The sequence below is a fragment of the Arvicola amphibius genome, chromosome 13 (assembly GCF_903992535.2).
Source record: "Arvicola amphibius chromosome 13, mArvAmp1.2, whole genome shotgun sequence".
NCBI classification, from domain to species: domain Eukaryota; kingdom Metazoa; phylum Chordata; class Mammalia; order Rodentia; family Cricetidae; genus Arvicola; species Arvicola amphibius.
The window spans coordinates 74,523,088-74,550,772 of NC_052059.1; the positions used below are offsets into that span (position 1 = coordinate 74,523,088).

The following is a 27,685-nucleotide window of genomic DNA, read 5'->3' on the forward strand; positions in this document are numbered from 1 at the left end:
ATCAGTCCATCCTAATGGGCCTGCGGTCCGCACTAAGGACACACTGCAGAAGGCAGAAGTTTCCCAAAGAGACCTTATCATGACCCCTCTGCCAATTCCCCCACCCATATCACAAACCTTCTGATTTACCACAGTCACGAGGCAAAGGTGTTAGAGATTATACACATTTTTGCAGTTAAATGAATGTAAAAAAAATGAGCTTATTAAGGTGCATGTGAGACTGTATAGTTTATATTTCCTTTTCAATACCAACTAAGTAAGGCATTTTAGGATCACAGGGTTCTAGATTGTGTACAATCTTTGCCTTGTTTTCCTGAAAGGCAGTTCCTGTGTGAATGCCTCTGCAATCAGAAATTGGCTTAATATTCTAGCACTGAAGTGGTAATTTGGGGTAAGTTCCTAAACCTACCAAGACCTCAACTGCTTTTCCCTATGAGAGGTGCATTAGGATTAACAACAGCCTTTTGTCAAAGAAGATAATGTCTAGACAGTTTGATTCCTTTGATTATGCTTACTGCTACCATGTCATTCTCATAAAAATATCCAAGTTTTTTAATATTTTATATTTTTTATATTTATACAAATATATTATATTTTTATATTGCATTCCATCAGAGGTCTCCTGGCTTGATGGACTGGAACTCTGTGCTTCTTATCAAAAATATCCTCTGTGATGAAGTTATAGAATTAAAAACTATACACGATAGAATAATGTATGAGAACTTCTATTTAAAAAATTCCCACACACTTCTGGAGTCTTAAAAGTATATTCCCAAAAGTTTGGGAAGCCTCTATTTTGATAAGAATCCACATAGGAGTGGAAGGGCTCCCGAGCTGGCTAGATGGGTGGGGTTCTATCATGACTTGAACAACAGAACACAGAAGGTAAAATTTAACACATGTTGGCTTGGTCAGACATATATGTCCAAAGACCTGTGCGTCCTTCTCTCATGCTTCGTGCCACATTATCTGTTCCACAGTGATCCAGTCCACTGTGTCACTATGAAATGTGGTGATCTCAGGGTTCCTATCCAGAGAGGTTTTTCATTTTCCTCTGGTCTTTATCTGCCCTGACTGAACAAGAATTGGCCTGCAGTGAAATCAGGTATTGCAGTCTAGAGAATGCAGGTCGAGGTAGTTTACTGCAGTCTTCAAGCATCTTTTAATCAAGTCAGTCCTGGTGGGGATCACCCTGGTGCTCAAGCTTCATCTTCCCTAGCAATCAATGTTAGTGAAGCACTTAGGTGCATGCATCATAACCACTGGATCCTGGCTTTGAAGGAAGCTAGGTCTCACCCTCCTAAACTATAAAACGTAGAGTATAATACCTGACTGACAATGTTCCTAAGAGAATAAAGGCTATAGTCTATGCATTAAGGACACACTATGTCCTTAATCTTTGATTTTTATAAATATAAGCAAGGTGACTTAAAATGTCAGAGTAAAGAAGCCCTCACACCTCCACTGGCCTACTCTCCATTTTGTATTCACTGCTAACTGAACCCTTGTGAAGGTGTGGTCTCTGGGCAACATCTAGAAATGGGTTACTACAAATTTACCTTGGGCTACACAATCACTCCATTCCTTGAGTTTTATGGTGATATGCAAGAGATAGACAGCATCTCATGTCCCCAGAGCTCTTGGGATCCCCAAATACCCTCATGTGCCCTGTGGACAGGGTGAGAACATTAGACTTGTATGCATATGAAGTATGAGGCAGCTATAAAGGCTAGACTAAGACAGGCTTGAGTGGGTTCATTTGAGGGAGTCAAAAGAATGAGCCCATCCAGGAAAAAAAATAAGAATTCCATAATCACAGGTGCTCTGTGCTTTGCAGGCTAGACTGAGCTCTAAGGGTGGTGAAGAACAGGCCTCTGATTCCTGGGGCCCTCAACATAGGAAGTTTGCTAGGTGACTTGTGAGTTTCACAGCCTCTTTGGAGAAATAGATTCCTGATTTTAGTATTTCAGATCGTATAACTGTTACCTGCATTCCAAATCTAGAAACATTTAAATAAATGCTAGTCTTCTTCCTCTTAGAAATGTAAAAAGATATGGATTCTGGGCAGGATAACTTTTTCCTCTCCCTACAAAATGCCTTCTAGACTTAAAATTTGCTATTGACTTACTAGGAATATTAACTTTTTTGTTTGTATGTGTTTGTTTTTTGGCAAATTTCTCTGATCTTTTTAGGAGACTATTCAATGTCAAGTTTGTTTTGTTCTTATGGCTGCCAAACATCTTCCTCCACAAGCAACACTTTTAATCAGTTTTCTGTCTCCAATTTTGTTTAAGTAATAAGCTTATCAGAGATAAAACTCAAGATGTGTCATGTAGTGAATCAAGAAAATCTCCAAGAGAAGTCTCCTATTGGGAGAGGCCTTTCTTCCTGCACATCCATTAGCAGAATTCCAACAAGGACATCTTGGCAGAAAGAGACATTTCCTCATTTCAAGGAAGATATAAATTATCCCCCTTTTTTCCCATGACCTTGCTGACTTCAATTGAAAATGCCTAGTAACAGCTGGCAGCACAGGGCTCGTGTGGTCCCATCTTCAAAAATTCTCGCTCATTGCTTTTTCTAGGTCTGCAGCAAGGCTTATTCTTTGTCTGCTACCCTTTCACAAGAGCAAAGCACACACTTTCTGTAAGAAATCACTGCCAGTTAGAAGACTGAGAAACAGGATCCTTGTTTACTTCTGAGTTTTTCTCAGTAGAACTTAAGAGTCCTACATGCTACAGGCACTTTCTAGATCTGTAGCATGAATGAAAAGCCTAGTCGTTGGCCTCAGTTCTCCAAGTTTCTCTTTTTCTCTCCAATAAATGAAAGTAGCAACTACTGCAATTCTCGTCAGTGAGCCTGATCAAATGAGTGACCACAAGTCTTCTTGTAGATTGGCCACCAAGCTAAGTTCCCAAAGGCATTAAGTATAAATATACAAATACGCAAATATGTAAACAGTCACTTAGGCAGCTGGAGCAATTGGTTTCAATACTGAAAGCAAAACTCACTTAGAATTGAAATGCATGTTTCTGATTCCAGAACGCATCCACAAGGAATGGGCTCTATCCAATGGGGGCATGTTTTTATCAGGGCCCTAGGGGAGACACTACATTAACTATCTTATGCTTGAACTTGCGGCAGATTGAAAAAAAACAGGACTAGGTGGGGAGAAATATTCTTTTTCTTCTCTCTAATACTTAAGGTGCAACAGCTGCAGAATTATTTAGTAATCCTTCCTTCAGTCCTCCTAATCCTTACCTTTGTTAGGGGAAATGGCCAATAACTAAGTAATTCAACTGAAACAGATACCTTAAAGAAGACTTTTATCCACTATGGACAAATAGACTGCGTGTGTGTGTGTATGTGTGTGTGTGTGTGTGTGTGTGTATGTGTGTGTGTGTGTGTGTGTATAGTTTTGTCCCCATCCACCCCGTTGAGGCATCGTGTACCATTCCCCAAGCAATTGAGAAAATATCACCACTTCTGTGAAGGTATAGTTTATACTTGGAAACACTATAATCATAGTTGTTTCTAGCAAGCTAATGGGACTTCATTAAACAGAGTAAGCAGGTCAGAACCACTGAGGAGCTCAGTTCATGCTATACCCTGCTGACTTGTACCACTGGGAAGAGGTCTCTCTGATCACTCAAGTTCATGTACAATTACTATCAGCAGGAACTTGATTTGAACCAATTTCTGTCCCCTCTCAAGAAGTTCAACTGCACTGCAGTTTGTGTTGTGTTACGACATAGCTTAGAAAAAACCCAAATCTCAAACCTCATCACTTCTCTGGAACTTTCCATTTCTTCTGGGCTTTACAATAAGTGCTGCTGGAGTCCCACACAACTAGACACATGCATTTACATTAGAATATGTGTAGAAGACACAGGTGTGTATTCCATGCTTCAATATGCATAGGCCTAGTTCACTTACATACAGAGACACCATAATCAAGGTTGCTCCCAGCTGGTCAGACTCAAATGACCATCACTGTGGTCCACAACAATATTGACAATATATGATTTAGCCCAAGTTCACATCAATAATCTTAAAAGTAAAATTTCCATATATTATAGTATAACAAGACTAGCTACATGGGAGAGGCTAGAGAGCTGATCTAGGAAAGATAACACTGGACATGTGGTTCTGGGAGCAAGCCATACTCTCTGGTACACGTTAAGACAAGTCATGCCCATATCACAACATGCCTTCACCACAAAGTAAAAGGGCCCCAGGCCAGAAGCCAACAGCAGAGGTGCAACCACTGTGGACCTCTGAAGATGCATAGTGTTGCAATAACTTCTCGCAGTTGGAGCATATCAATAATACCAAACTGACAGGAAGCCACCTCCATTGATTCACATCTACTAAAAAAAAAATCACAGAAGATCTGACATTGGAAAGAATCCCAGAAAACACAAACACACAAGTATAAACACAAACACATGACAGTGACTACAACCACGGAGAGGAACATGAAGAGGTCGGCATTGTCGCAGTCTCTTCAACAGTACTGTCTTAGAGAATGCCTTGTAGAAAAACTATGCTGAAAAATGTAACAACGACAAAACAATCACCCCAAATAATTAAAAAACACCGTTGATAATAATTTAGTCATGCTTCATGCAACACAAAACAGTGGCAAAACAGGATGAAGTGACATGTTGAAAGCTGAGATACTTCCTAAGAAGAAATGTGCCAAACACACAAGGGGCAAAAGAAAACCATGAGTTTGTCCCAACAAACAGTGCTTACTGTAGAACATAAATACACAGCTGGGCAGTTCAGTGCTGGCATTTATTTTAAGTCTCTACTGAGAACTGCTCAAGAAATTAGATAGTCAAAATGAAATCAACCCGAACAAGAATGAGGAAAGGGAGAGGTGCTAGGGCTTGGTCTCTGTATTGTGGATAAAGGACAGAAACTGATCGACAAAGTGGAAACTCAACAGAGGGGCGAGAAGGTCACTGGGAATGTGGATGTGGGATGAAGACAAAATGGCGCCCGCATCTGATGGATACCAGGACAACATCAGGACAATACAGAAACAGACACAGAGGGCTGGAGAGAAACCATCTCCTTTTCAAGTTGAATATGATTTGTTTTCATCATTAGTGCTAAGATTGAAGACAATCTATGCCTTTCTGTTTACCTCTTTACTTATTTATTTTAGTTTTCCTGCAAAGAAGTTAGTGCATCAACCAAAAGAATCAACAAATCAAACAAGGACAGCAGCAGGCTACTTTTATGTAGTCTAGTGGGAGACGGGTGATACATATGTATAAATATATATATATATGTATAGATATACTATATATATATATGCTAGACAAGGGAATGAGATTATATATACACATATATAATCTCTCTTCTTGAGTTCTTGGCGAATGGTTAGTCCTGTGGTTAGGGGTGAACACAGAGGGTGGAGGTTGGAAGGAAAGTTAACGAAGAATGCATACCGCTTTCGGCTTCTGCAAAACGACAAGAAAAGAATTTCAAATCAAACAATTTGATAATAAATTGACTGACACCAGGAGGAAGGAAGGAATAAAACCTTTGTTTCAAATCATTTGAAGGATGCGTGTGAAAACAAGGTTTATCAGCAAAGCACGGAAACAGGGTCATGGGTGGAACCAACAACAGAGAAGAACCTAAACATAGGTCAGAGGTAGGAAGTACGAAAGAGAAGCAGCTTCTCTAGATTTCCATACCTTGTCCATTACAAAAATGTGAGAGGATGAGGATCAGGTCTCTCACAAGATATAAAAACAAAAATGTGCTTTGAACTTAGACGCTCTGTTGAGAACATCTTGTGTTTTGTTGGGTATGAGCCACGTTCCCTCCAGCACACCTTTTCCACAGCACTCATGTGCTTCCACACTGAGACCAAGCCACACTGAGGATTAATGCTGGCAACTGCACACAAAAGCCAATACAAAGCCAGACAAGTTCTTTTTTTTTTTTTGCCTTTTCTGGGGGCACTAGGAGGGAAAACAAAATCTACAACCTATATCTCTAGACATGGCTCTGTTGGAAACAGCTCAGGTTTATGAATCAATGGGAGGTCCTGTCAAAGAGAAGGCTATGTTTTCCTGGAACCTGAAATCTGTTTCCTTAGAATAGTGCCTGGCTCTAGTGGCACCTCTCTTTCCTGGGACCAAAGGGTGATAAGTGGGAGCTGAGTGGTTGATGCTCATGGCTCAGTGCCGCCATGAGATCATTCCAGAAAATACTCATCAACACCACCTACACAGCGATGCTTTTCCTCCTTCCTTCCTTCCTTCCTTCCTTCCTTCCTTCCTTCCTTCCTTTCTTTTCTTTATTTTTTTTTTTGAGAGAGATGCACAAAAGCGATAGGGAGAGGTCCTCTGATCCACAAAGATTGCCATTTACATCATACCCCACCCTCCAAAAAAAATCCAAGGACCCACAGTCCTTCCTCCACACATGTGGATCCAGGTAAGGCTAGTATAAAGGTGGGCTAATGGTATTTCTAGCAAATCCCACTTTAACTCTTGACAGACAAATGGCCATGACTCTCTTGGGCTCAAATAATACTTTTAATAGTCTTTCCTTTGCCAACAAGGAAAAGAAAAATGTATCCTTCCATGCATAGTTTTAAAATTGCTACCATAGTGTTCTACGAAAGGACACCAAATCCACCATTTTCTCTTCCGGTATCTGGTTGATTTGGATTTTCAAAGTAACTCAGCATTTGGTCAGATTGGCTGTGGACAATCTGACATGACAGTTAAGGGGAGGGACAACAGAGGATCCACTTGCCTGTGATCCAGTGTTCTTTCTGTTTATGCCACAGACACATATTTGGAAATAGGCATGTGTGTGTGTGTGTGTGTGTGTGTGTGTGTGTGTGTGTGTGGTCATTTATCAAGACTGACAAAACTCCTTGAATGAGGCTAGTAGAACTTTTTAAGTGTTGCCCTGCATTCTGTTCAGTTGTGAGGACGTGTGCTGGGGTGGGCTGCCCTTCTGGCCCTGAGAACATATAGGAGCAAAAGCCTCGCTAGAGCAGGTCTGGCTCCTGGATACATCATTTCAGAGAACAAAAGTCAGGCTATCTTTTAACCAGCTGTCTTTCTCCCCAAACTATGAGTAAGAATTGAGGATCCAAGATTATCTGTATTATCAATGAGGCACCTAGGACCTCCCACCACCACCACCAGATTCCTGCTCATACAGAGCTGCCACCAACCAGCAGTAAGGTCATGTATCGACTGGGGTGTTATCTATTTCAACCAGACCTTGTCCCTCACTGGTCTGATTTGCACATCATTAAGTAAAAAATAAATAAATAATGAGAGCTCCTGCCTTAGAGCTCTTCTCTTCTGGCTAATTTACAGGAAGCTGATATTCTGCCACCTGGCTATGGCTGCAGTGGGAGAAACACATATGGTCCACAATAGGCTGCTTGCAGATCGGCTATTGAGAGAGCTGGCCCCTCCCATTACCACTCTACCATAGGCTGCTGGAAAGAAGGCCTGAGGCACCTGCCTTTTGCTTACAGCAGTAAAAAGAACTTCGAGAGAGTCCTCCCGTTCCTGCTTTCTTGTGTAAAGGATAGATATAGCATAGTGGGTGGAGCTACTCTCTCCTGTCTTCCAGAAAAATGTCTGGGTGCCCAATGGAGCATGGGGTGACAGGCTGGTCCGAAATAGAAGCTGCAGTGTCTAAAAATGTTTTTCAGGATTCTGGAGGTGCTGCACTGGGTTCCAAGCAAATAATTCATAAAGCGATAAAGAGGAAGTGGATGGACCTCTCCCAGGATGGACACTTCAAACATGAATGTCAACTTACCTGCTCTCCCGGTTGGCAGACTTGTACTCAATGGCTATCATCAGGAGTTTAAGCTTCACAAAGCACAGCCTGCAATGAGACAGAGAGGCCTCCCAGTCAATGACTGTGAATAGCAGAGTCTCATAACAAACACCTTACGGAACTTCCAGTCCCCTAATACAGTCATTATCCAGGGAGCCCCCAGTCTACCCCCAGGTGCCAAAGGCAGGGTCAGTAAAATGACACCTCCACATCTTCCCCATTAAAGCTGATTTCCCACAAGTGATAAGAGACTGGATGTTCAAAGTGCAAATTGGGCTCTGGTCTGGATGTCTAGACACAGACCCCAAGCAGAGATTTGTGCCTGGGGATTTACAGCGGCCAGATTCATTAGTTACTCAGCCGGGTAGTAAAATGTTAACTGCAGCGGGAGGAAGAGACTTGGAGCAGTGCAACCTGTTATTTGGATTCCACTTCGGCCTTTTGTACAAATGGCTCATATTGTTGTTCAGAGCAGCCCCCCCCCCCCATGTGCTTGGAATGACGGTAATAATACTTAACCTCCATCTAAGTGCCCAGCGCGTGACTACAGCTTTCTCACTCCTGGCTTCATCCAAGCTGCCTCACCTCCTCTGCGCAGGGCTCTGGGCTGCAGACCAGACTGTTCTCTGTTGGCTTGTTCCTGCCGCCCCACCTTCACTCTTGTACCCCCTCTGCACCGCAGTATCTTCTCTTCTCTTCCAAACCACTTTCTCAGGCCACAACAAGTCTAATCACCAGCTCCAAGCAATATTCTAGCTATTGCTCTCTTTATAGATTTTATTTTTCAAACCTTGCCAGCACTTTGCCTGCATCCACGTCATTTAGCACCTAGCTAAGTTTACGCTGGCTGTGGCTGCTTCCCATTCTCTCCTTGGCCACAGACAAGTCTTCAAAGTGTTTAGAATTCCCTCCACAGTGTACAGCAAACGGAGCCACTAACATGGAGGGCCTCCATAAACAGATGAATCCTACTCACTGTGTCTCAACTCCAATAAAATAAAAAGAGGTGTCACAACATGCTGTGCATAAAGAGATTCAGGTAGTGCTAGTCATGTGGAGTAGAAAACTCAAAGGCAAAGGTTAAATGAAGAAGGGTACAGTAAGGTGTAAGGCTGCCAAATCCAAAATGAATTCTGAGAACTGTTTTAAGATGTTAGAGTCACAAAGAATAAGATATAAACCTGAAAATAATGTAGTAAAATTTAGATTAAGATGGTCATTGACTACTTAAAGAGATAAGAGCTCACATAAAGAAAAAATGAACCACATATATTATGTATCACATGTTTCTACAATAAGCATTAAATCATATATTTTAGAAGATATTAAATAATGAAGCATTACTCAAGTGATGATAATGAAAAATGAACCCTGGTTATTTAGTTTTAGGATTGTAAAGGGGATGAGGTCTAAGGTCCTAGGCTAAGGCCTTCCTTGGTGGCTCTACTTATTTCTTACCACCTTCCTCCACGGGAGACCCATCCTTCTGTTTCTAACGCTGTTTGATTGGTAAAGTTAAGACCCAAAACGCCCACACAACCCATCCAGTGCTTAAGCATTAGGCGTCTAACTGACCTAGAGGAAAAGACATCTTCCCTTCCAGTGAAGTGTGCTTTTAGGGAAAGTACAATTTTAAGCCAACATACAAGTGAATCAATAAAAAATTTCTAGATCTTGACAAATCCTATGTAGAAATAAAACCACCTGTGAGGATAAATAGTATGGTGGGAATGGGTGTGTCAATTTGTAATAGTCCAAGAGGACCACCCTGAAGATTCAGAGAGCACTGGGGAGGAAGAAGAGGGCAAGGAGAAAGGAATCTCTGGGGGACAGAAACGACAAGAACAAAAGTTCTGAGTCATAAAAATGGTCTAAATGTTTGAGAACCAGACAGAGCCTACAGAGCCAGCATTGAAAGAGCAAGTCAAGACAAGCCATGAGTGGGTCAGAGAGCAAGGTGGGGTGAAAGGTCATGAGGACTCTGCTTGTCCCAACGAGGCACATGTTGCTTATTCTAAGTGAAATAGAGACATGCAGTTGATGTGACTTTGTGTGTGGATACATGCACGTGAGGGGTGCATGTGCACATTGTGGAAGCCAGGGGTCAACCCTGAGTATTGCTGCTCAGACATTGTTTTTTTAGACAGGTCTCTTATGGGAGATCACCAATTCTTCCAGGCTGTCTGGTTAGTCTGCTTCAGGGATCTCCCTCCGTCATACTCCCCAGCACTCGGATTGCAAATGTATATGCCCACACCTGCCTTTCTCCATGGATCCTGGGGGTTGGTCCTCACGTTTGCACAGGGTGCACTTTGCCAACCCCTCAGCCCCCGTGGTTGGTTTCAAGTGATGAACTGACTTAATAAGATAAGTTAGGAAGAAAGATGTGTGGCTCGCAAGGAAAGTGCTGGTGCACAGGGAGAGCCTCCCATTCTCTTTAGGGAATAACACCAATTGCTTTTCTTGCATGGGAGATCGGGTTCCTTGGTATTAGCATCCACAGGTAGTCGGATTTCAGAGGAGCACTTTCATACGAGGGTATCTGGGCTCTCCCTACAATTGATTTGAAGGCTTTCTGCTTCCTGCCAGGAATCGAATGACCTGGACTATGAGGTGGTTATGAAGCACCAACCCAAGTATCACCAACGCAAGGAAAATTGTCTTAGTTTATGTTCCACAGGATGCAACTAACTCCTTGTGCTGCTTTTCTTTCTGGACCTTAAATCGGTTTTTTTTTGTTAAAATATTATATAAACATATGCATTAGTTGTTGAAGCAAATTACTGGATAAAGCACACACTATTGAATGTAAATAGTAGCCCAAAATATCTGATCTTGGTGTAGGATGTGTTGCTTTCATTGGTTGAATAAAAAAAAAAAAACTGCCTTGGCCTAGTTGATAGGGCAAACTCAGGTAGGCAGGAAGACAGAGCAGAATTCTGGGAGGAAGAAAGCAGAGTCAGAGAGAGCCGTCCGCCATGAAGCTGCCAGGTCAGACATGCTGAATTTTTCCTGGTAAGCCACAGCCTTGTGGTGACATACAGATCATTAGAAATGGGTTGAATCAAGATGTGAGAGTTAGCCAATAAGAGGCTAGAGCTAAATGGCCAGGCAGAAATTTAATTAATACAACTTTTGTGTGATAATTTCGGGGCAGCCAGGAGCCAGGCAGCTGGGATGAAAAGCAGGTCTGCTCCTCTCATACTACAGATCTCAGCACTGATCACTCCAAATTAGTTTGTTGGTGTCCTGTGGAGAACTGCCATTTTTTATTTAGGACTTTCATAGTTTGTGGGATCAAAGCTCTTAACTGCTTGTATAGATTTAATCCTACTGGCAGGAAAGGAAGAACGGCTCCTGGTAAGTGTACATTTCATTGCCTCATTTAGACAAGGTTCAAATGCAGTAGGGTGAATGTGTTCACTCTTAGTTGCCACAGTGCCATTTACCCTGCTGGGTTTAAGAATCAAGGACTTTCCTCAGGCAATGAGGTCAATCTGACCCAGGCAATCCTGTGCTCTGCGTGACAGATGGTTATGATCTGTCATATGGGTGTTGGGGACCCAGGTCTTCCAGAAGACCTGCCATCTCTTCAGCACCTCATCCCCTTCTTATATAGAAGATTAACTGAAGTCCAAGGAGGGAAAATCCACAAGCTCAAGGACAAATGGTTTCTGCATTAAATAAATAAGTAGAGATATAGTCTCCATGCAATATATATGGTGTTGCCACTCCTCTATGAGCAGAGAAAACCCAGGGGAGCTGAACATGCAGTTGGCCCATACTGTCTGACCACACAGTATTCCTTAAAAAACTGGAAACAGGACTGGAGAGATGGCTCAGAGGTTACGAGCACTCACTGGCTGCTTTTCCAGAGGTTCTGAGTTCAAATCCCAGCAACCACATGGTGGCTCACAACCATCTCTGTAGTGAGAGCTGGTGCCCTCTTCTGGCCTGCAAGTATACATGCAAGCAGAACACTATATATGTAATAAATAAATAAATTTAAAAAAAAACTGGAAACAGACACCAACATGCAATTTCATATTTTAAAATAGATTTGGATTTTCAGTTTTCCTTGGTAAATCAAATGTGGTCCTGGAGCCTCTTTCATATAGCTAAAAGGAACTCCTTGAGAGGCACAGCTTCTCCAGTGTCCCCCAGTGCCCACTTCTTGCTACTGCTCAGCTTCCCCCTCCCATCTACCTGCCTCGTTATACTTATCTATGTTTTAAGTATTGCTCAAACATGTATCTTTTCGGTATGTGCAAACCACACTGACAAATCATCAATGAACCCACAAAGAGAAGTATGGCTCACTTTGAGTGTTCAAATCATACTTTTTTGCTAGATCCTGCTACAGAGAGCACTAACATCCTTTGGTCTAAGGATATGACAGAGGTGTGGAGTGTGATCAAAGGTCGGGGGGGGGGGTGGAAATCAGCCTACATCAGCAAAAAGGGGAGCTAACAAGGTAATTTTATTCTCACCCCCTCCATGTGCTAAACGTCTCTAGTAGATAGGGCACAAGTTTGCCTCCCTGGCATTCTGGGAGTGTAAAGAACAAGCTTTTGATGAAGGCTGCATGAAGCAAACTGGATGAAGAGACAGGAGATTCATAGGAGAGGCTAGAACAATGGAGAGGAAAACAAAAAAAGAGAGCAAACAGAGCGTGGGAAGTGAGCGCAGGAACCTGAAATAAGATGCCTTTTGTCTTGCTTGTTAGATTAGATGCCAACAGACTGGGAAAGACACAAATGGAAATAATAATAGATAATAATCATGATAAGCTCTGGGAATCTAACATTTGCCTTCCAACCATTAGGCCAAGATGCAAATCTAATTTGAAGATACAGAGAGTCATTTATCCTTGGGTTCTTCTAGATCCTGTGTTACAGGAGGGCACATGCCTAAGAATGTGTTTGCATATGATCCAAAACTGATGTCCTTTGGTTGAATACTAACTCGAATTATTTTCATTTGGTAAAGTAGAATGGACATTGCATTCAGATAGCTTTCCATAAAAAAAAAAAAAAAAAAAAAAAAAAAACCGTAAGATGCAGTCTCTATTTAATGTGTGGTGCTCCTGCTCATATGAGCAGAGAGAGCCCAGTGAAGCCCAACACAAACTTGGCCCATACTGTTTGAACAACATAGTATTCCTTCAAAGAATCTGCCTTCTCAGTATTCCTTTGCAAATCAAATGTAGTCACACTGGAGCCATCCTTTATTTAGTTATAAGGGACTCCCCCAAGGGTTGCCCCTTCTCCACTGTGCCACAGTGCCCATTCCTTCCTGGCTCAGCCTTATCTAGGCACGATCTTCATTCCTCTGGCTTTGCTCAGCTTGTTGGATTACTATGTATACAGAACAGGTATAGAATCACAAAGCACAATCAGGGTTAGTGAAAGAACAAGAGAGAAAAAAAAAAGCCAGAAAGCCTTCACAGTATAGTAAACAAGACAAACCCAGCCATAATTTAGTGAGAGTCTAATTCTTGGCTTCTAAAATAAAATTTCCCAATATGTCCAGTGTGGGAAGTTGTCACTATTTGCAAAAATTACAGGGAAATAGAAATGATCTTTTTTCCCCTTCCAAGAGGGGGAAAATGCCACTTGTCACAAAAAGGTTTTAACCAGCAATCTGCAATAAAAGTGTTGTAATAACAAGTTAGATTGCTTTCCTTATAATTATTAAGTAGAGGTCTACCAAATCTGACAATGCCATTATACAAAGCCCCCTTCCTTTTATTGCCAGCATCATCTGTTAACTATAGCATTTTCAACCCAGATGTTCCTGAACAAAGGCTCTTAAGAATTAGAGTCCAGCTGTCTCTAACTACCCAGAGAAAAATAAATTGTCCCTCCCATTAAATCAGTCCCCTTGACTGGAAGGATTACTTGCTGGTGTGAATTAAGCATGGAAACCTGTCATAGAGTTTGCACCTTCCAGTGTGCTTACAAAGGGGATGCAAAGCTGGGGCTTAGAGCAAAGGACTCTGCCACCAGGAAAGTGGCAGACAACAGAAAAACAGTTTCTAAACTGTCTAAATCCATCAAGCCTTCTAAAGCCAGTTTCTCCCAAAAGTGCCAGCTCCCCTCCAGCTGCCCAGAGGCCCCGGGACTTCAGGATAACTGCCATAATCACACTAGAAGCAATTCAAATACTGTGGACTGGGAAACAGGGGTGTTAGGATCGAGGAGCTAGAGGGAAAATAAGCATACTCAACCTTAATTGGAAAAAATAGCTTCTGGAGATGAGAATGTCTAATATATAACATACACTATATATAAATAATATATATGTATATATATTAAAGACTTGTGAAACTGAACACCAAGAAAATAGAAGGGATTTGGGTTGTTAGAGGGGATGATGCTAGACCTCATTTCTTCATAGCTATGATAAGGATAAATGGGGAAGGTTTCAGAATACATCTACTCTCAAATATGTGTACATCCATGCATCACACACACACACACACACACACACACACACACACACACACACACACACACACACAGTCTTTCCTCCCTAGAAGATCCTAAGTCATTTAAGCGTCAAATTAATTTAATTCTCTAAGGTGGGCAGTTAGTACTTTTAGTACTAGCAAATGCCCTTTGGGGGAAGTTTGACTGTTATTCTTCCCTGAGACACACACCATAGGGTGTGTGCTTCCTCTCAACACCCAGCAGCCAGGTGAGACCCTAGCAGCCACTCCAGTTCTAACTGAATCTCCTGCCCAATGATTGGCTTTCCCTCTCCTCTCCAACCCCCGTCTAGAAGTCTGAATCTATATCAGCCTCTAAAACCTTGCTTGAGGGTTTTAGTGGAGCCTATTGCTAGTGGTTTAACTACTGGTACAGAAAGAACTACTTGCCACCTTGTAAGTTCCTGAAGCAGGAGTAGTTATTACACTCATATCATACAAGTTCATATGTGTTCAGTCCTAACAAAACTCCCAACATAAGAAACTAAATAGAACCATCTCTGAGCTTTTTTTTTTCTGAGACAGGGTTTCTCTGTGTGGCCTTAGCTGTTCTGGAACTCGCTCTGTAGACCAGGCTGGTCTCAAACACAGAGATCCACCTGCCTCTGAGTCCCGAGTATTGGAATTAAAGGCATGGGCCACCACTGCCCAGCAGAAAACACATACTTTTTAAAGATGCAACTTAAGTTTTTACATAAGTTCTGCAGGCACGTGTCTTTCTGGCGTCAGGCTACAGGAGTCTACCATGGAACAAGTGGGCTTGTCTGGCCTCCTTATTTACATTGAGAGAGGAAGATCTTTTATACACAATCAATGGAATCAGAGAACTCAACTGGGCAAGAGGCACGTCTCTGTCCTCCTCTGTCTGAGCTGTGCCAATCTTAACTTTCCTCATGTGGCTTCCTTTGAAAGATCTGTCCTTGCAAGATGACATGGGAAGAGTCCAGTTTTCTGAATTCCAGGCACACGGAGGCAGGTGGATACGTGAGAAAATTAGAGTCTTTCTCCCCGGAGTCTTCTCCGTTGCCTGAAGCCAGTACAGTGTCTCCACACTTTGCAGCTGGGCTTGGGCCTGACGACCCTTGCACACTGCCTGCTGCTGCCCTCAAGTTACACGGGTACTAAACGCTCAGCACCTCCATCAGCTGCTGAGCGACCAGGAGACACGTATTTTAAATACACCTCTTGTCCTCCTCCCTTTTGAGCTGTAAAACCTCGTACAATTAAGCTTTTATATTTTGCAAGTGATGAATGACTGACTAATAGGTTCGCTGTGAGACTATGAGACCTGGAACTCTGTGTTCTTGCCAATCTGATTGCTGAATCTACTTACTTCTGGGTCGCTCTGCCCACCCTATCTTCTTCTCACACCCCTCCTACCTGGGCATCTTCACCTTTGCTGGCTCTCACAATGAAACTACTATCACTATTGCCCCTCAAAGCATCACATATCACAGTGTAACAGATGTGCCCTTCCTTGCATCTACAGGGTTCTCGTTAGGAAACCTCAACGGAGCATGTGTATGGAGAAAGCTCCCTATGGTACTGCATGATCAAGTTTTTCTGATTCCTGGTACTTGACCTTGACCCTCTTCTGAACTCAAGTTTCTTAGAGGATCAGCTGATATAAAAAGGCATCTTTTCCAGGAGTCCTCCCTTCGTCCACAGGAAGACTCTCCAAGAGCATAACGCCTGCATTCCAGCTGCACATTCAGCAAGCACATGCGAGCACTACAGCTTCCTTAGGATGGACATTAGCTCCCTCAGTCCAACTCAAACTCTGAAGACAGCACTAAAGGGAAAACAAAGTCTTTACTTGGTATTCAAAAGAATTTATTATTAAGTTTCCATGTTTCATAGTTAATCAAATCTAAGGCAACAACAAGATCAAAAACACTGATGGCAACTTATTCTGAAGAGGATGTGGGGGTAAGGGGAACACTCCTGCATTGCTGGTGGGAATGCAAGCTGGTACAGCCCCTTTGGATATCAGGATAGCGATTTCTCAGAAAATTAGCAAACAACCTTCCTCAAGAACCAACAATACCAATTTTGGGTATATACTCAAAGGATGCTCAATTGTACCACAAAAACGTGCTCAGCTATGCTCATAGCAGCATTGCTGGTCAAAGCCAGAACCTGGAAACAACCTAAATGTTCCTCGACTGAAGAATGGATAAAGAAAATGTGGTACATTTACACAGTGAAGTACTACACAGCTTGGAAAAAAAATAATGACATCTTGAAATTTTCAGACAAAAGGATGGAGCTAGAAAACATCATATTAAGTGAGGTAACTAGACCTAGAAAAACAAGTATTAAATGTACTCATTCATAAGTGGTTTTAGACATAAAGCAAAGAAAACCAGCTTACAATTCACAATCCTAGAGAACCTAGACAGCAATGAGGACCCTAAGAGAGACATACATTAATCTAATCCACATAGGTAGTAGAAAAGGACAAGATCTCTTGAGTAAATTGGGAGTATGGGGACCATGGGAGAGAGTAGGCGGGGGGAGAGGAAGGAAGGGAAGCAAAGATAAATGTAGAGCTCAATAAAAATCAATTAAGATAAAAGAAAAAAATCTAAGGCAACAAGCTAAACACACTGGTGAAAATATTTTAATTCATTACATTTTTGTCCTAGTGACTTGTGACTAATAACTGGAGAATTTACTAATCAATAAAAGTAAAAATAAACTGGAACTGCTACAGTGTCTGCCCTCCGTCCTTCCCTCCTTCCCTTTTTTCCTGTTTACATTTGATGGGATTGGGGGCAGAGGAGGATGCAGAATTGAGAGATAGGCTAGATCAGTAACATGTACTGAGAGATGAGGATTCTCATAACTTGCACCAAGTCTAAGGTCAGACATCTGATAAGATCACAGGAAAAGTACACAGACAGGAAGAATGTTAATGCAGACTGTGGCTGACCTGGGGACCTGACCGCACTCCTGTGACTTCAGTCTATGCATTGTAGTGTCATGTTGTGTGAACCACTCAAGAATAAGATCCTGTAAGGGAAATGTAGCTTCACAACCTTAGCCTTCCTGTAGGCTTGACACTGGCCAGCCCCGCCTTCACAAGCACTTAATTAGGAAGGATAAGAGCACAAAGAAAGGGAAGCAAGTGGATGCTGGTGTCACAATCCAAGCTGCTGCAAAAAACAAAGTTAATGCAAAATTCCTGATCTTTTTAAAAATTTGTTTGTGTGTGCGCGCACATGTGTGTATGTGTAGGCGTGTGGGTGTGAGTAACTACCAAGAAAGAAGCAGGCATGAGACTCCCTGGAGCTGGATTTAAAGATGGTTCTGAGCTGCCCTAGTGGGTGCTGAGAACTGAACTCTGGTCTTCTGCAAGAGGAGCAAGCATTCTCGGCCTAGCCTGAGCCACCTCTCCAGCTCCCAAAGGTTCAGAGCTTAACATAAAGCTTAAAAGATGTGACCACCTGCAAGTCTATGATTTGCCTGAATGATGGGCTCAAAGCAGTGCACAGAGGCTATCAGCCCAGAGTGTGGGGTGTTGTGCAGGAAGGATGGGGCAGTTTTATGTCCTCGGATTTCCTATAATGATCACCTCACTTGCTCATTTAAAAAAAATAATGTATATTTTTAAGTCTTGCACCAGATTTAACAAGTGGAGATGAAGAGTGGACATTATTTTATAAGTTCCCCACAAAAGCATTAATGTATATTTTTAAGTCTTACTGCAGATTTAACAACTGGAGATGAAGCATGGACTTCATTTTATAAGTTCCCCACAAAAGCATGAATGGGTCAGCCTTCAACTGTCACCTACTCCAAGCTGCTGTCAGTTGCATGAGACTAGACCCCCGGAACCCTGATTCTGTCATTTGTTTTCTAAGTTGTTTTGGAAAGGTGCACCTAGGTCCCCAGAGTCTCGAAGAGTCAAGTTAAGGGTCTCTTGTGCACAGAATGAGATGTTTATATTATGCTGACACCCCTTGCCTTGTCGTTATAAACATCACTCCATTATTTTGTGTATCTGGGAGAATATGCAGATGAATGCAGACAATGGCTACATACAACTGCTCATTTTGTCTCAATTAGATTCTGGCTTGGGAACAATGTCCCAGCTTCGGCCACACACAGGGTAGAACGCAAGAAGCTGACACCATGGCTAGGATCTCCTGATGGCAGTGGCTTTGGAGGCCTCCCTCTGCCTCTCCCGTGCTGCACCGGCCTTTCTGATTTCCTCAGAGAAGACCTTCAGTTCACCTGGGTATCTGCCACCTTCTGTCTTCATGGGACTGCTCTGCCTCACTTCTGAGAAAACTCTGGGTTGCACCAGTCGCCCCTGCTGGGTGGCATGCTGCTGCCAGCCCGGGAAAGAGCACACCATTTCTTCCCATGCTTCGCAGCATCATGGCTAGCGTGCTGTTTTGGTGAGGTGCAGAACCATGGAGACTACTCTGAAGATATGTATATTTACCTGTGCTTTATTATACCCACAATATTCCCCAATTCTTTTCCGTCTCCACAAACCGGCTTAAGATATATTTGGGCGTCCTTTATGCCATCTTGAAATTGAATAGCCAATTCTTACAGTAATGAAAATACTTACGCGGCAGCCTAGTGATATACAACACTACACTCTAATTACAGCTGCGCTTTAATTAACCTGAATTGAAGAGTGTTATCATTAAACTGCTGGTAACTTTGAGTTATGGCTTTTCTTTAATTTAAAGTAGAAAACACAGATAATTAAGCCTCAAGATAATCAAATGCTTGAAGAGAGCTTCAATGTTTTGGGTTGTTCCTAAATCTCATTAAATGTCCTTTCTTTATTGATTAGTTCCACCTCTGCCGAATTGCTGCATTAAAGGAATAATAGCACCAGGCTGAACACATTCTCACTCACATCCGAAGTTGCTTTTTTTTTTTTCATTCAAAAGCTTTACTGAACAAATACTAAATTCACTGACAACAAGGTACGTCTAAGAGATCTTTCCCCTCATTAGAGCATGCTCTAAAGACAAAAATCAGGGGAAATAATTCATATTTACTAGTGCTGTGCCTGACAAGAGAGCACCCTCAGAAGCTGCCTTGGCACAGCTAGCTTTCCCACCCTCCTCTTCCTCTGCCACAGGGGAAAAGAGTCAGTCCTTTTAAAGATGGCAGGTGAGAACTGCTCCCCCTAGAGGCTGTAACTGGGTGACGTAGCTGCTATTTGCCTGACTCTTGAGCTGGCACTAAAGGCTTAAGAGGGCAGAGTTGACCTGGGCTGTTGGTATCACTCTAAGCTGACTTAGAGAAAGTTTATACCACCCTTTCATTAAAGCAAGTGGAAACCAGAAACATGGATCCGGTGTGGCCACCTCTGATTTTAAAGAGAGTTCAGAGATCCAGGTTTTGCTTTGTTTGGTTTTGTGAAATAACATGGTCCAGAAAAACCAGCAATGAGCCTTGAGCAAATTAAACAATACCAAGTCCATGGGTCCAGTGCTACCCCAGTTATAGCCTCTTAGAGGGACAGTCCTCACCCCTAGTCTTTAAAAGAACTGACTTTTATCCCCAGGGGAAGAGGAAGAAAAAGGTACAAAAGCTGCAAGAGCCAGACAGCTTCCCCAGGAGGGCTCCAGGCAGGTGCAACACCAGTTAAACCGGGAAAATCAGTGGCCGAGTAAAAGAGCTTTGGAACTTCCCAGCTGGCGTTACGAACATCACAGGGCCCCACTCTGCTGCCAATTCTGACTTGATACCCTGACTACCCCTGTACTGACCACAGAGGGCTTCAAGGGCCTTCTTAAAGAGCTCTGGTGTGTTCCCTGGATATTCTGACTTCTCTAGACTGTCCATCCAAAGCAGGCTGAGCTACAGAGGACAATACCCTCCCAGCATCTCGGAATGGTTAACTTCGAAAAAGACATTGCTCGCTGGGAAAGGTGCTCACGGGAGTTACACCAGGGCTTCCGTTTCCAGAAAAGAACTCCTTCCGAATCAATTACCTATTCACTTTTCCAGTTCATTTAGCATCTAAACTATCGCTTAGGGACAGGGCAAGAAATTTCTGTAAACAACCAAACCATTTTTGAGTGCATGGGGGTTTGGGCCTGGAGACTGGCAGAGAACACCTGCTGTGCTCCCTGGCAGGAGTCCCCACCCCTCCTGCAATCAAAGCAGTACAGGAGTCCCAAAGACCCTGGGTTTCCTTTACTATGAAGGGCTCTCAGCTTTGACTCAGCACCGTTAGATTCCCAGCTCTAGAATCCCAGGTGATAGGCTTGGCTAGTAAGTGCTCTTTCTCCCTCAGCCTGGATTCACCTGTTTCTCCCCAGTTTTCATCAGGTACTAGTAGGTCAGGCTTAGACGTTCACCGCTTTCAGAGTATGTGGGGAACATGACCCTTATTTGATGTTATTTCAGTTAAGAGAGTCTAAGTGGTGAGTCTGGGGGTCCTGTGTGCCTCAAGGAGGACACCTGGAATTGCTGATCTTCCAGGGTATGGCCTACTGCAGGTGCTTTGGGAACCAGTTCCGAGCCGTGCTATTTGAGCCTGGCAGCTGTGTGCAGGACCTGTTCAAGGACCTTCTGTGCACTTGGCAGCATAGTTCCTCCGTAATTAGCAAAAACACTTTGGATGTCTATATATCAAGGACTTAATTAGAAGGGAGATGAAAATTCCTTTGCCCTGGATCTGGCAAGATTTGATTTTTCTCTGTTTTAAAAGCAGATAGGTGTTGAAGGTTAAACCCTGGGTTCAAACTTCAGCACCAGAAATAAATAGAAAACTAAATAAACGAAACAAAGTAAACCAAGGGCCACCTGAGTTCACGCCACCTTTCCGAGACTTCCGTCTCACAGTGAGGTTACCAAAGATGTACAGGCGAGCTGCACAAACTCTAAGTTTGACAAATCAGGGCTTCAATCTCAAGATTTTTGGACCTAGAGGATAAGTAAGAGCCAGCATAGCACTAGAAGGCAAGACCTTGTCAGGACCTGCTTTCCTGTCTGCAGACATGCAGGACTGAGAGCAGAGGAGCCCTCCGGGATAGTCAAGTGTCGCAACCAGAGCAAGCAGAGGCTGAGGCTGTCCTTACAGACGCATTACACAACCCTGAGAGGCAGAGTGACAGTCAACAGCCACTTACTCACAAACAGTAGGGAAGGACAGCCCCACGAAGGCACTGGAGAGATACTCTGTGTACATTTCATTGGAGACTCCTTCCAGGTAGTATTTCTGCCATGTGTCTTCCTCAATCTAAGAAAGAAATGCACAGCAAGAGGGTTTAAAATATAGCCACAAACAGACAGAGGGGAATGAACCAATAGCTTTAAACAAATAAATTCACTAGCGACACAATGACCCTCCTCGTGGATGATCTTCTCGAGAGCTGGGGGCAGACCCACAGAATCCCCATTACACTTCCAAGACCCCAAAGGTATTGCATTCAGTAGATTTCCTTCAAAACACTGCTTTTCTCCAAAAAAAAGTTTCATTGCATGTGTGTGTATGTTAGAGAGACAGACTGTGTGTGACTGTGTGCATGTGTGTCTTCCCGTGTTTGTATGAGAGTATGAATGTGTGTGTATGTGGGTAGGTACGCCAGAAGAGGATGTTGGATATTGCGGAGCTGAGGTTACCAGGCATTTGTAAATATGCGGCTTGTTATGTGAGTCCTGGATCTAAACCTGGGTCTTCATGACAATGTGCAAACACTCTGGCTAAGATACATCACTAGCTCCTTGTTTTGCTTTGAACCCTCATGATTTCTAAAGCTGTGGGGATCTAGGACCCAACCACAATCATGGTGGACAAATTTTCAACTGACGCAAATTTCTGGAGAGCGATTTTGCAGGTGTTTTCACAATTCCTGAAACCATAGACTTCTATGCAGGGCTTCCATTTCAAGCATCCACAAAAAAAGGTTTTAAACAGGCAAGACAAAGCCATGGAGTTGTGGGTTTGTGCCACTCTTGAAACATGTTTCTACATCATAATCACATACACATACTTTTTTATTCATGAAAAATTACAAGTAAATCAGGTAACATGAAATTTTAAAAAAGCAATGAGGAATCCTGATGAAATTTCTATATTCGTGTGTGTGTGTGTGTGTGTGTCTGTGTGTGTGTGTGTGTCTGTGTGTCTGTGTGTGTGTATGTGTGTGTCTGTGTGTGTGTGTGTCTGTGTGTGTCTGTGTGTGTGTGTCTGTGTGTGTGTTGTGTGTGTGTCTGTGTGTGTGTATGTGTGTGTCTGTGTGTGTGTGTCTGTGTGTGTGTGTCTGTGTGTGTGTGTTGTGTGTGTGTCTGTGTGTGTGTGTGCGTCTGTGTGTGTGTGTGTCTGTGTGTGTGTGTTGTGTGTGTGTCTGTGTGTGTGTGTTGTGTGTGTGTCTGTGTGTGTCTGTGTGTCTGTGTGTGTGTTGTGTGTGTGTGTCTGTGTGTGTGTTGTGTGTGTGTCTGTGTGTGTGTTGTGTGTGTGTGTCTGTGTGTGTGTCTGTGTGTGTGTGTCTGTGTGTGTCTGTGTGTGTGTGTGTGTGTGTGTGTGTGTGTGTGTGTGAGCATGAGTAAATGCCATGTGAATGTGGGCACCAATGGAGGCCAAAAGAAGGCATCAGATCTTCTGGAGTTATGGGTAGTTGTGAGCCACCCAGTGTGGGTACTGGAAACTGAACTCAAGTCCCCTGGGAGGGCAGCGAGTACTTTAATCACTGAGTCATCTACACTGTCCTGTGATTTTATTGTTGAAAGTTCTCTCTGGTTTTATATTATGGGGCATATGAGAATGTCTACAAATGCTTATAGCAGAACAGTAGCAGTTATCTCTGAGTGGTAGAATACTAATTTTTAAGATAGATTAATGTATTGTCCAAAGACTTTTACACAAGCATACATACATATGTATATGCACTACACTCTATATATTCCTACTTTGGAAAAAAAGATGTTTCAAAGGGGTCATGCCCAAAACTTCATTAATTTTCTATGATAAGGTCTAGCTGGATTTCCCAACAACCATTTCCAAGCAAGGTGATTTCATAGGAGTCGATCTTTGAAAACTAGTAAATTAAACCAGAAGGTTGAACCACTCTGGGGGTTGAGGAATCAACCTCAGTGGCTTCCTTGGCTGGCTTTGGGCTACACCTTCCTGCAACGGCTCAAGTTACAGGGTGGCAACAGGAAGTTGTTCCATCCACAGTGTAGCTCTTTAAAATGGGCTGTCATGTTCTTGTGCTGTGAGGAATGCTGGCCATGGCATCAGTCAGGTAACTGAGAGAAATACGACACCGAAATCTGAAGAAGAAATGAGAGCCTGGGAAAGGTCAGAGGCTTCAACTATGTGGTTATGCCCTGGCAGCCAAAATCCAGAATGAAAATTCGAGAAGTAAATGAAATGCTCTCTATTTCCCTGCTTTTTATCTGCTTCATGCTTGAGCAATTAGGCTGAAAGTTAACCTTCTTGGAAGGAGCTCCTGTATGTCTGCTCCTGTACATCTGGTGTCCTGTATGCCCCAGTGCTGTGGGCTATCAGCTGATTATCTATACACAGGTCTTCCCCAGAGTGGAGGAGGTTAAAGAAGGTGTCAACCAACAAAAGGTGTTGTTAAATGGTATATTTTTTTTAAAAAAAAATTAACCATAATGTGTTCAGCTAAGGATGAACTTTTTAATTTCTCCAAATCTAAGTTCTTAATAATTTTCTTCAAATAAGATATTTAGTAACTCTAATTTAAGTGATGTTTAGTATGCCTTAGTAAACATATCCTAATACAGAATGTTTTAGTGACAATATTACCATAATTCTTTTAATGATACAAACCATATGAACTAGAGATAATTATCAAACTTTAAGTAGGGCTTTGTGGGAAAGTAGCTTGCCTAAAGTATAAGGGTCCTGTGTATTTTTGAACAGTCCTTTCAATTAGATCATTTTTGTTATTTGATACTCTTTATCAGTCCTTCAACAATTTCATACAATGTATGTTTATCTTAATCAACCTCTCCTAGAAATCTTACCAGATTCCCCCAACTCTTATCCACATAACTTTCTGCTCTCTCTCTCTCTCTCTCTCTCTCTCTCTCTCTCTCTCTCTCTCTCTCTCTCTCACACACACACACACACACACACACACGCACACATATAAAACTGCTAATTTAATTATACTAACATCTTTTCAAAAGACATGTAGTTAGTAGGGATGTAAACTGGTACAGGCACTGTGGGAAACAGTGGAGTAGTTCTTGAATTCAAAATATAATTGGTATACAGCCAGGAATTCCGCTCCTGAATACATAACTAGCAAAAATGGAAAGGGGTCATGATCATACTACTTATGATGGCCTAGAGTTGGAAGGGACCCGAGTGTCCAGGGAAGGATGTGCAGACCCTCACAGGCACACTGTTTAGCCTTCTCAAGAAGGGAAATTTTGGCATATTCTGCAGTATGGAGAAACGCTGGCAACATAATGCTAAGCAAAAAATACCACAATCACAAAAAAACAAATATTTGGAGGTGGGTCATTTGGTTACTTGAGGTCCATGCCCAAAATCCATAGAAGCAGACATTGAAAAGGCAGCCACAGAGGTTGGAGACAGTGATTGTTTTCAGGGTATGGTGTGTCAAGTTTGCAAGATGAGAAAAATTCTGAAAACGGATGGCGGTAGTGTCTATACAGCCATGCAAATGTACTTCCTGCCAAAGAGATATACACTTAAACATGGCTACAGTGCTTAGTTTTTATGTCATGTATATTTTATGGCAATTAAAAAAATTAAAGCCCTCATGATTATAACTGATGCTACTATTCTTTAATGCCTAAACACAAGGATGTTAAAACACAATAAAGAATGTGAGTAAGCAAGTCAGGGTTAGGAACTAGCTTTGATGTCACCAGGATCTTGCTCTGGCTTCTGACTCCTCAGGCTTTGCAACTTCCATTGAAAGAATTCAGAGAAGACACGGGGCACTGTGCAGAGGACAGGTAGAGTTTATTACAGGGCGTTCTTAAGAGCTGAGGGAAGCCAATGGCTAAGAGTCGAGGGCAAACAGAACACAGAGTAAAAGTCTGCAGCCTTGTCCTTCTCCAGAATGCCTCCACTGGCTAGACAATAATATTATGAGCTTGATGGCAGTTTAGAACACCATGTCACCAAGGGCCAAAAAATTAAACTCAGATCCAATGTTTTACCTTTTGAGATATCCAAGGCTATCTTGAGTTTGCTATGAAACCAAGGATGGCCTTGAATTCAGACATCTGCCCTTCTTGCCTTTACTTCCCAAGCGCTTCTGGAGGGTATCATCATTTCCAGCTTACTGGGTGCTGGGGATGGAACCCTGTCATGCAAGCGCTCTGCCAACTGCTGCATCCCAAGTCCACACTCTATTCTTTGGACCAATAATCAAAATCCTGTCCTTATAGATTCTGGGTTTCTAAGCTGCTGATTAAAACAGAGGAATTCAACTGGACCCTGAGACATATAATTCTGTTGATATCTGACTGTCTATCTAACACTATGACTCTGTACCATATCCCAATCTACGGAAATGGAACTTTACTCTCCCTAGCTTACATCAGGGCTTTTACCATGACACTTGATCATGGTTTAGCTTCCGATGTTTCAAGCCTGTGTACAAGCAAGGACAAAGAATCACATCTCTCTTCTTTTTGTCAAGGGAACCACCACAGGAGAGATGTAATGTAAAATACATTGAATTTTTTTTTTTAATTTTTCAAGACAGGGTTTCTTTGTAGCTTTGGAGCCTGTCCTAGGACTAGCTCTTGTAGACCAGGATGGCTTTGAACTCACAAAGATCCACCTGCCTCTGCCTCCCAAGTGCTAAGATTAAAGGCATGCGCCACCACAAAGCTAATCAGTAGCACAAGAAAGATTTAGAGTTCCCGCCCTGATCTACCCCACACAAATGCCTCCTGCTAACTGATAATAAGATAGGTGTCCAGAGATACTGTATATGGATAGGGAGGGTTAGCTATATACAAGCACCCAGTGTGGGAAAAGAAACCTAGCCCCTCATCCCCGACTCGGGAGCTCAAGCATGAACTCATTACTGTGAGCAGCCAGCAAAGAGCACTACTGACGTTGAGCTTAGCTGGAAGGGGAGTTCTGAGAAAAAAAATCATCATTCCTATTATATGAAGTGGAACTGTCCCAGCCTACAAGTTCTCTCCGCAAATAGTACATGCTATTCCCCACATTTGTATCATCAATGTATTTTTAACCATAATGTGAAGACATGTTTCCCAGCAGAAAAAAATGAAGGAATGGGACCAAAACGACTTAAGGAAAAGTGCCAAAATTAATTTTCCAGCCATTCAGCAATCGGTCAAAGGCAAAGCATTTCCTGAGGCAGCAGCTTATCCCCTGGCTGTCACATCAAACACCGGCTGTCTCAGAAGAGCTCCCAGCAAGATGAGCAGGTGATGTGCTGTAGGTCCTTATTCATCAAACGCACAGAGCCCTTGGTGAGAAGAGAAGGAGCCACTGGGCTCACCTGTCTATGCCTCTTATGGTTTTATTTATCTACCCTTCATGATCTAATTTTTCAACCAGTCTAGGTGAACCTCCCAAGCAAACAGTTTTTACACCAACCCATGACTGTAGAGTCTTAACGTCACTGCACCTTCCGACCAGAACCATTCTTGGCTCTCTGCAAACTCCCTCCTTCCTGATCCCAGGTTCTGAATGCATTCCTAATGATCAGCTGGGAACAACACCTTTAATTTTTTTTCGTGCTTCACCTGATTAGAAAGAAACTGTGTTTCTCTAATGCTAACAGCCTGGTGAATGTGAGCAATTCAGCTCTCCTGGCTGGGCTCTGTAACAGCCACAATGATCTCTCTTCCCAGTGAATAACTAGGTCGATTACAGCCAAACAATTTTTCAAAAAAAAAAAAAATCCATCCCTACTTCAGGAGCTGTACAAATGACTCTGAAGGTTATTAAACACCCATCCTTATTTAGCTGAAAATAAGTACACTTCCTTAATTCAAGTAGATGCTATTTTATATACCTCAAAAATAAGAACTAAAAGAAAACTATAGAGACTGATGATAGTTATGTTAATAGCAGCAATAAAATGGGGTAAGCCATGACATCCACATACTAATATTGCTCCACTAGATGCAGTGGCTTAGTGTACCAAGTCTCTACTTACTGCTTTCTAAAATCTACTTGAATTCTCAGCCAACACTCCTTCCCTGGTAAGACGCCATTTTAAACCATGGAAATATATAACCAAAACTAGTTAACCACATATGAATGAATACTTGCACATACAAATTATACAGTATGCTGTTCTGTGCTTTTCCAACATGGTATTCTACAACAGTGTGGTGACATGAACTGACCAACACTATCTTAGACTCCCTTTAAAC

General features: G+C 42.5%; 1 protein-coding gene across 1 annotated transcript in view; it reads right to left on the reverse strand.

Moving 5' to 3' along the window:
• The window catches only part of Kcnma1 (potassium calcium-activated channel subfamily M alpha 1), a 719,714-nt gene that overhangs the window by 140,495 nt on the left and 551,534 nt on the right, over positions 1 to 27,685 (reverse strand). The window contains 2 exon segments of the mRNA XM_042054118.1: positions 7,819 to 7,887; positions 21,442 to 21,551. Of these exon segments, the coding sequence (XP_041910052.1) occupies positions 7,819 to 7,887; positions 21,442 to 21,551 (179 nt within the window).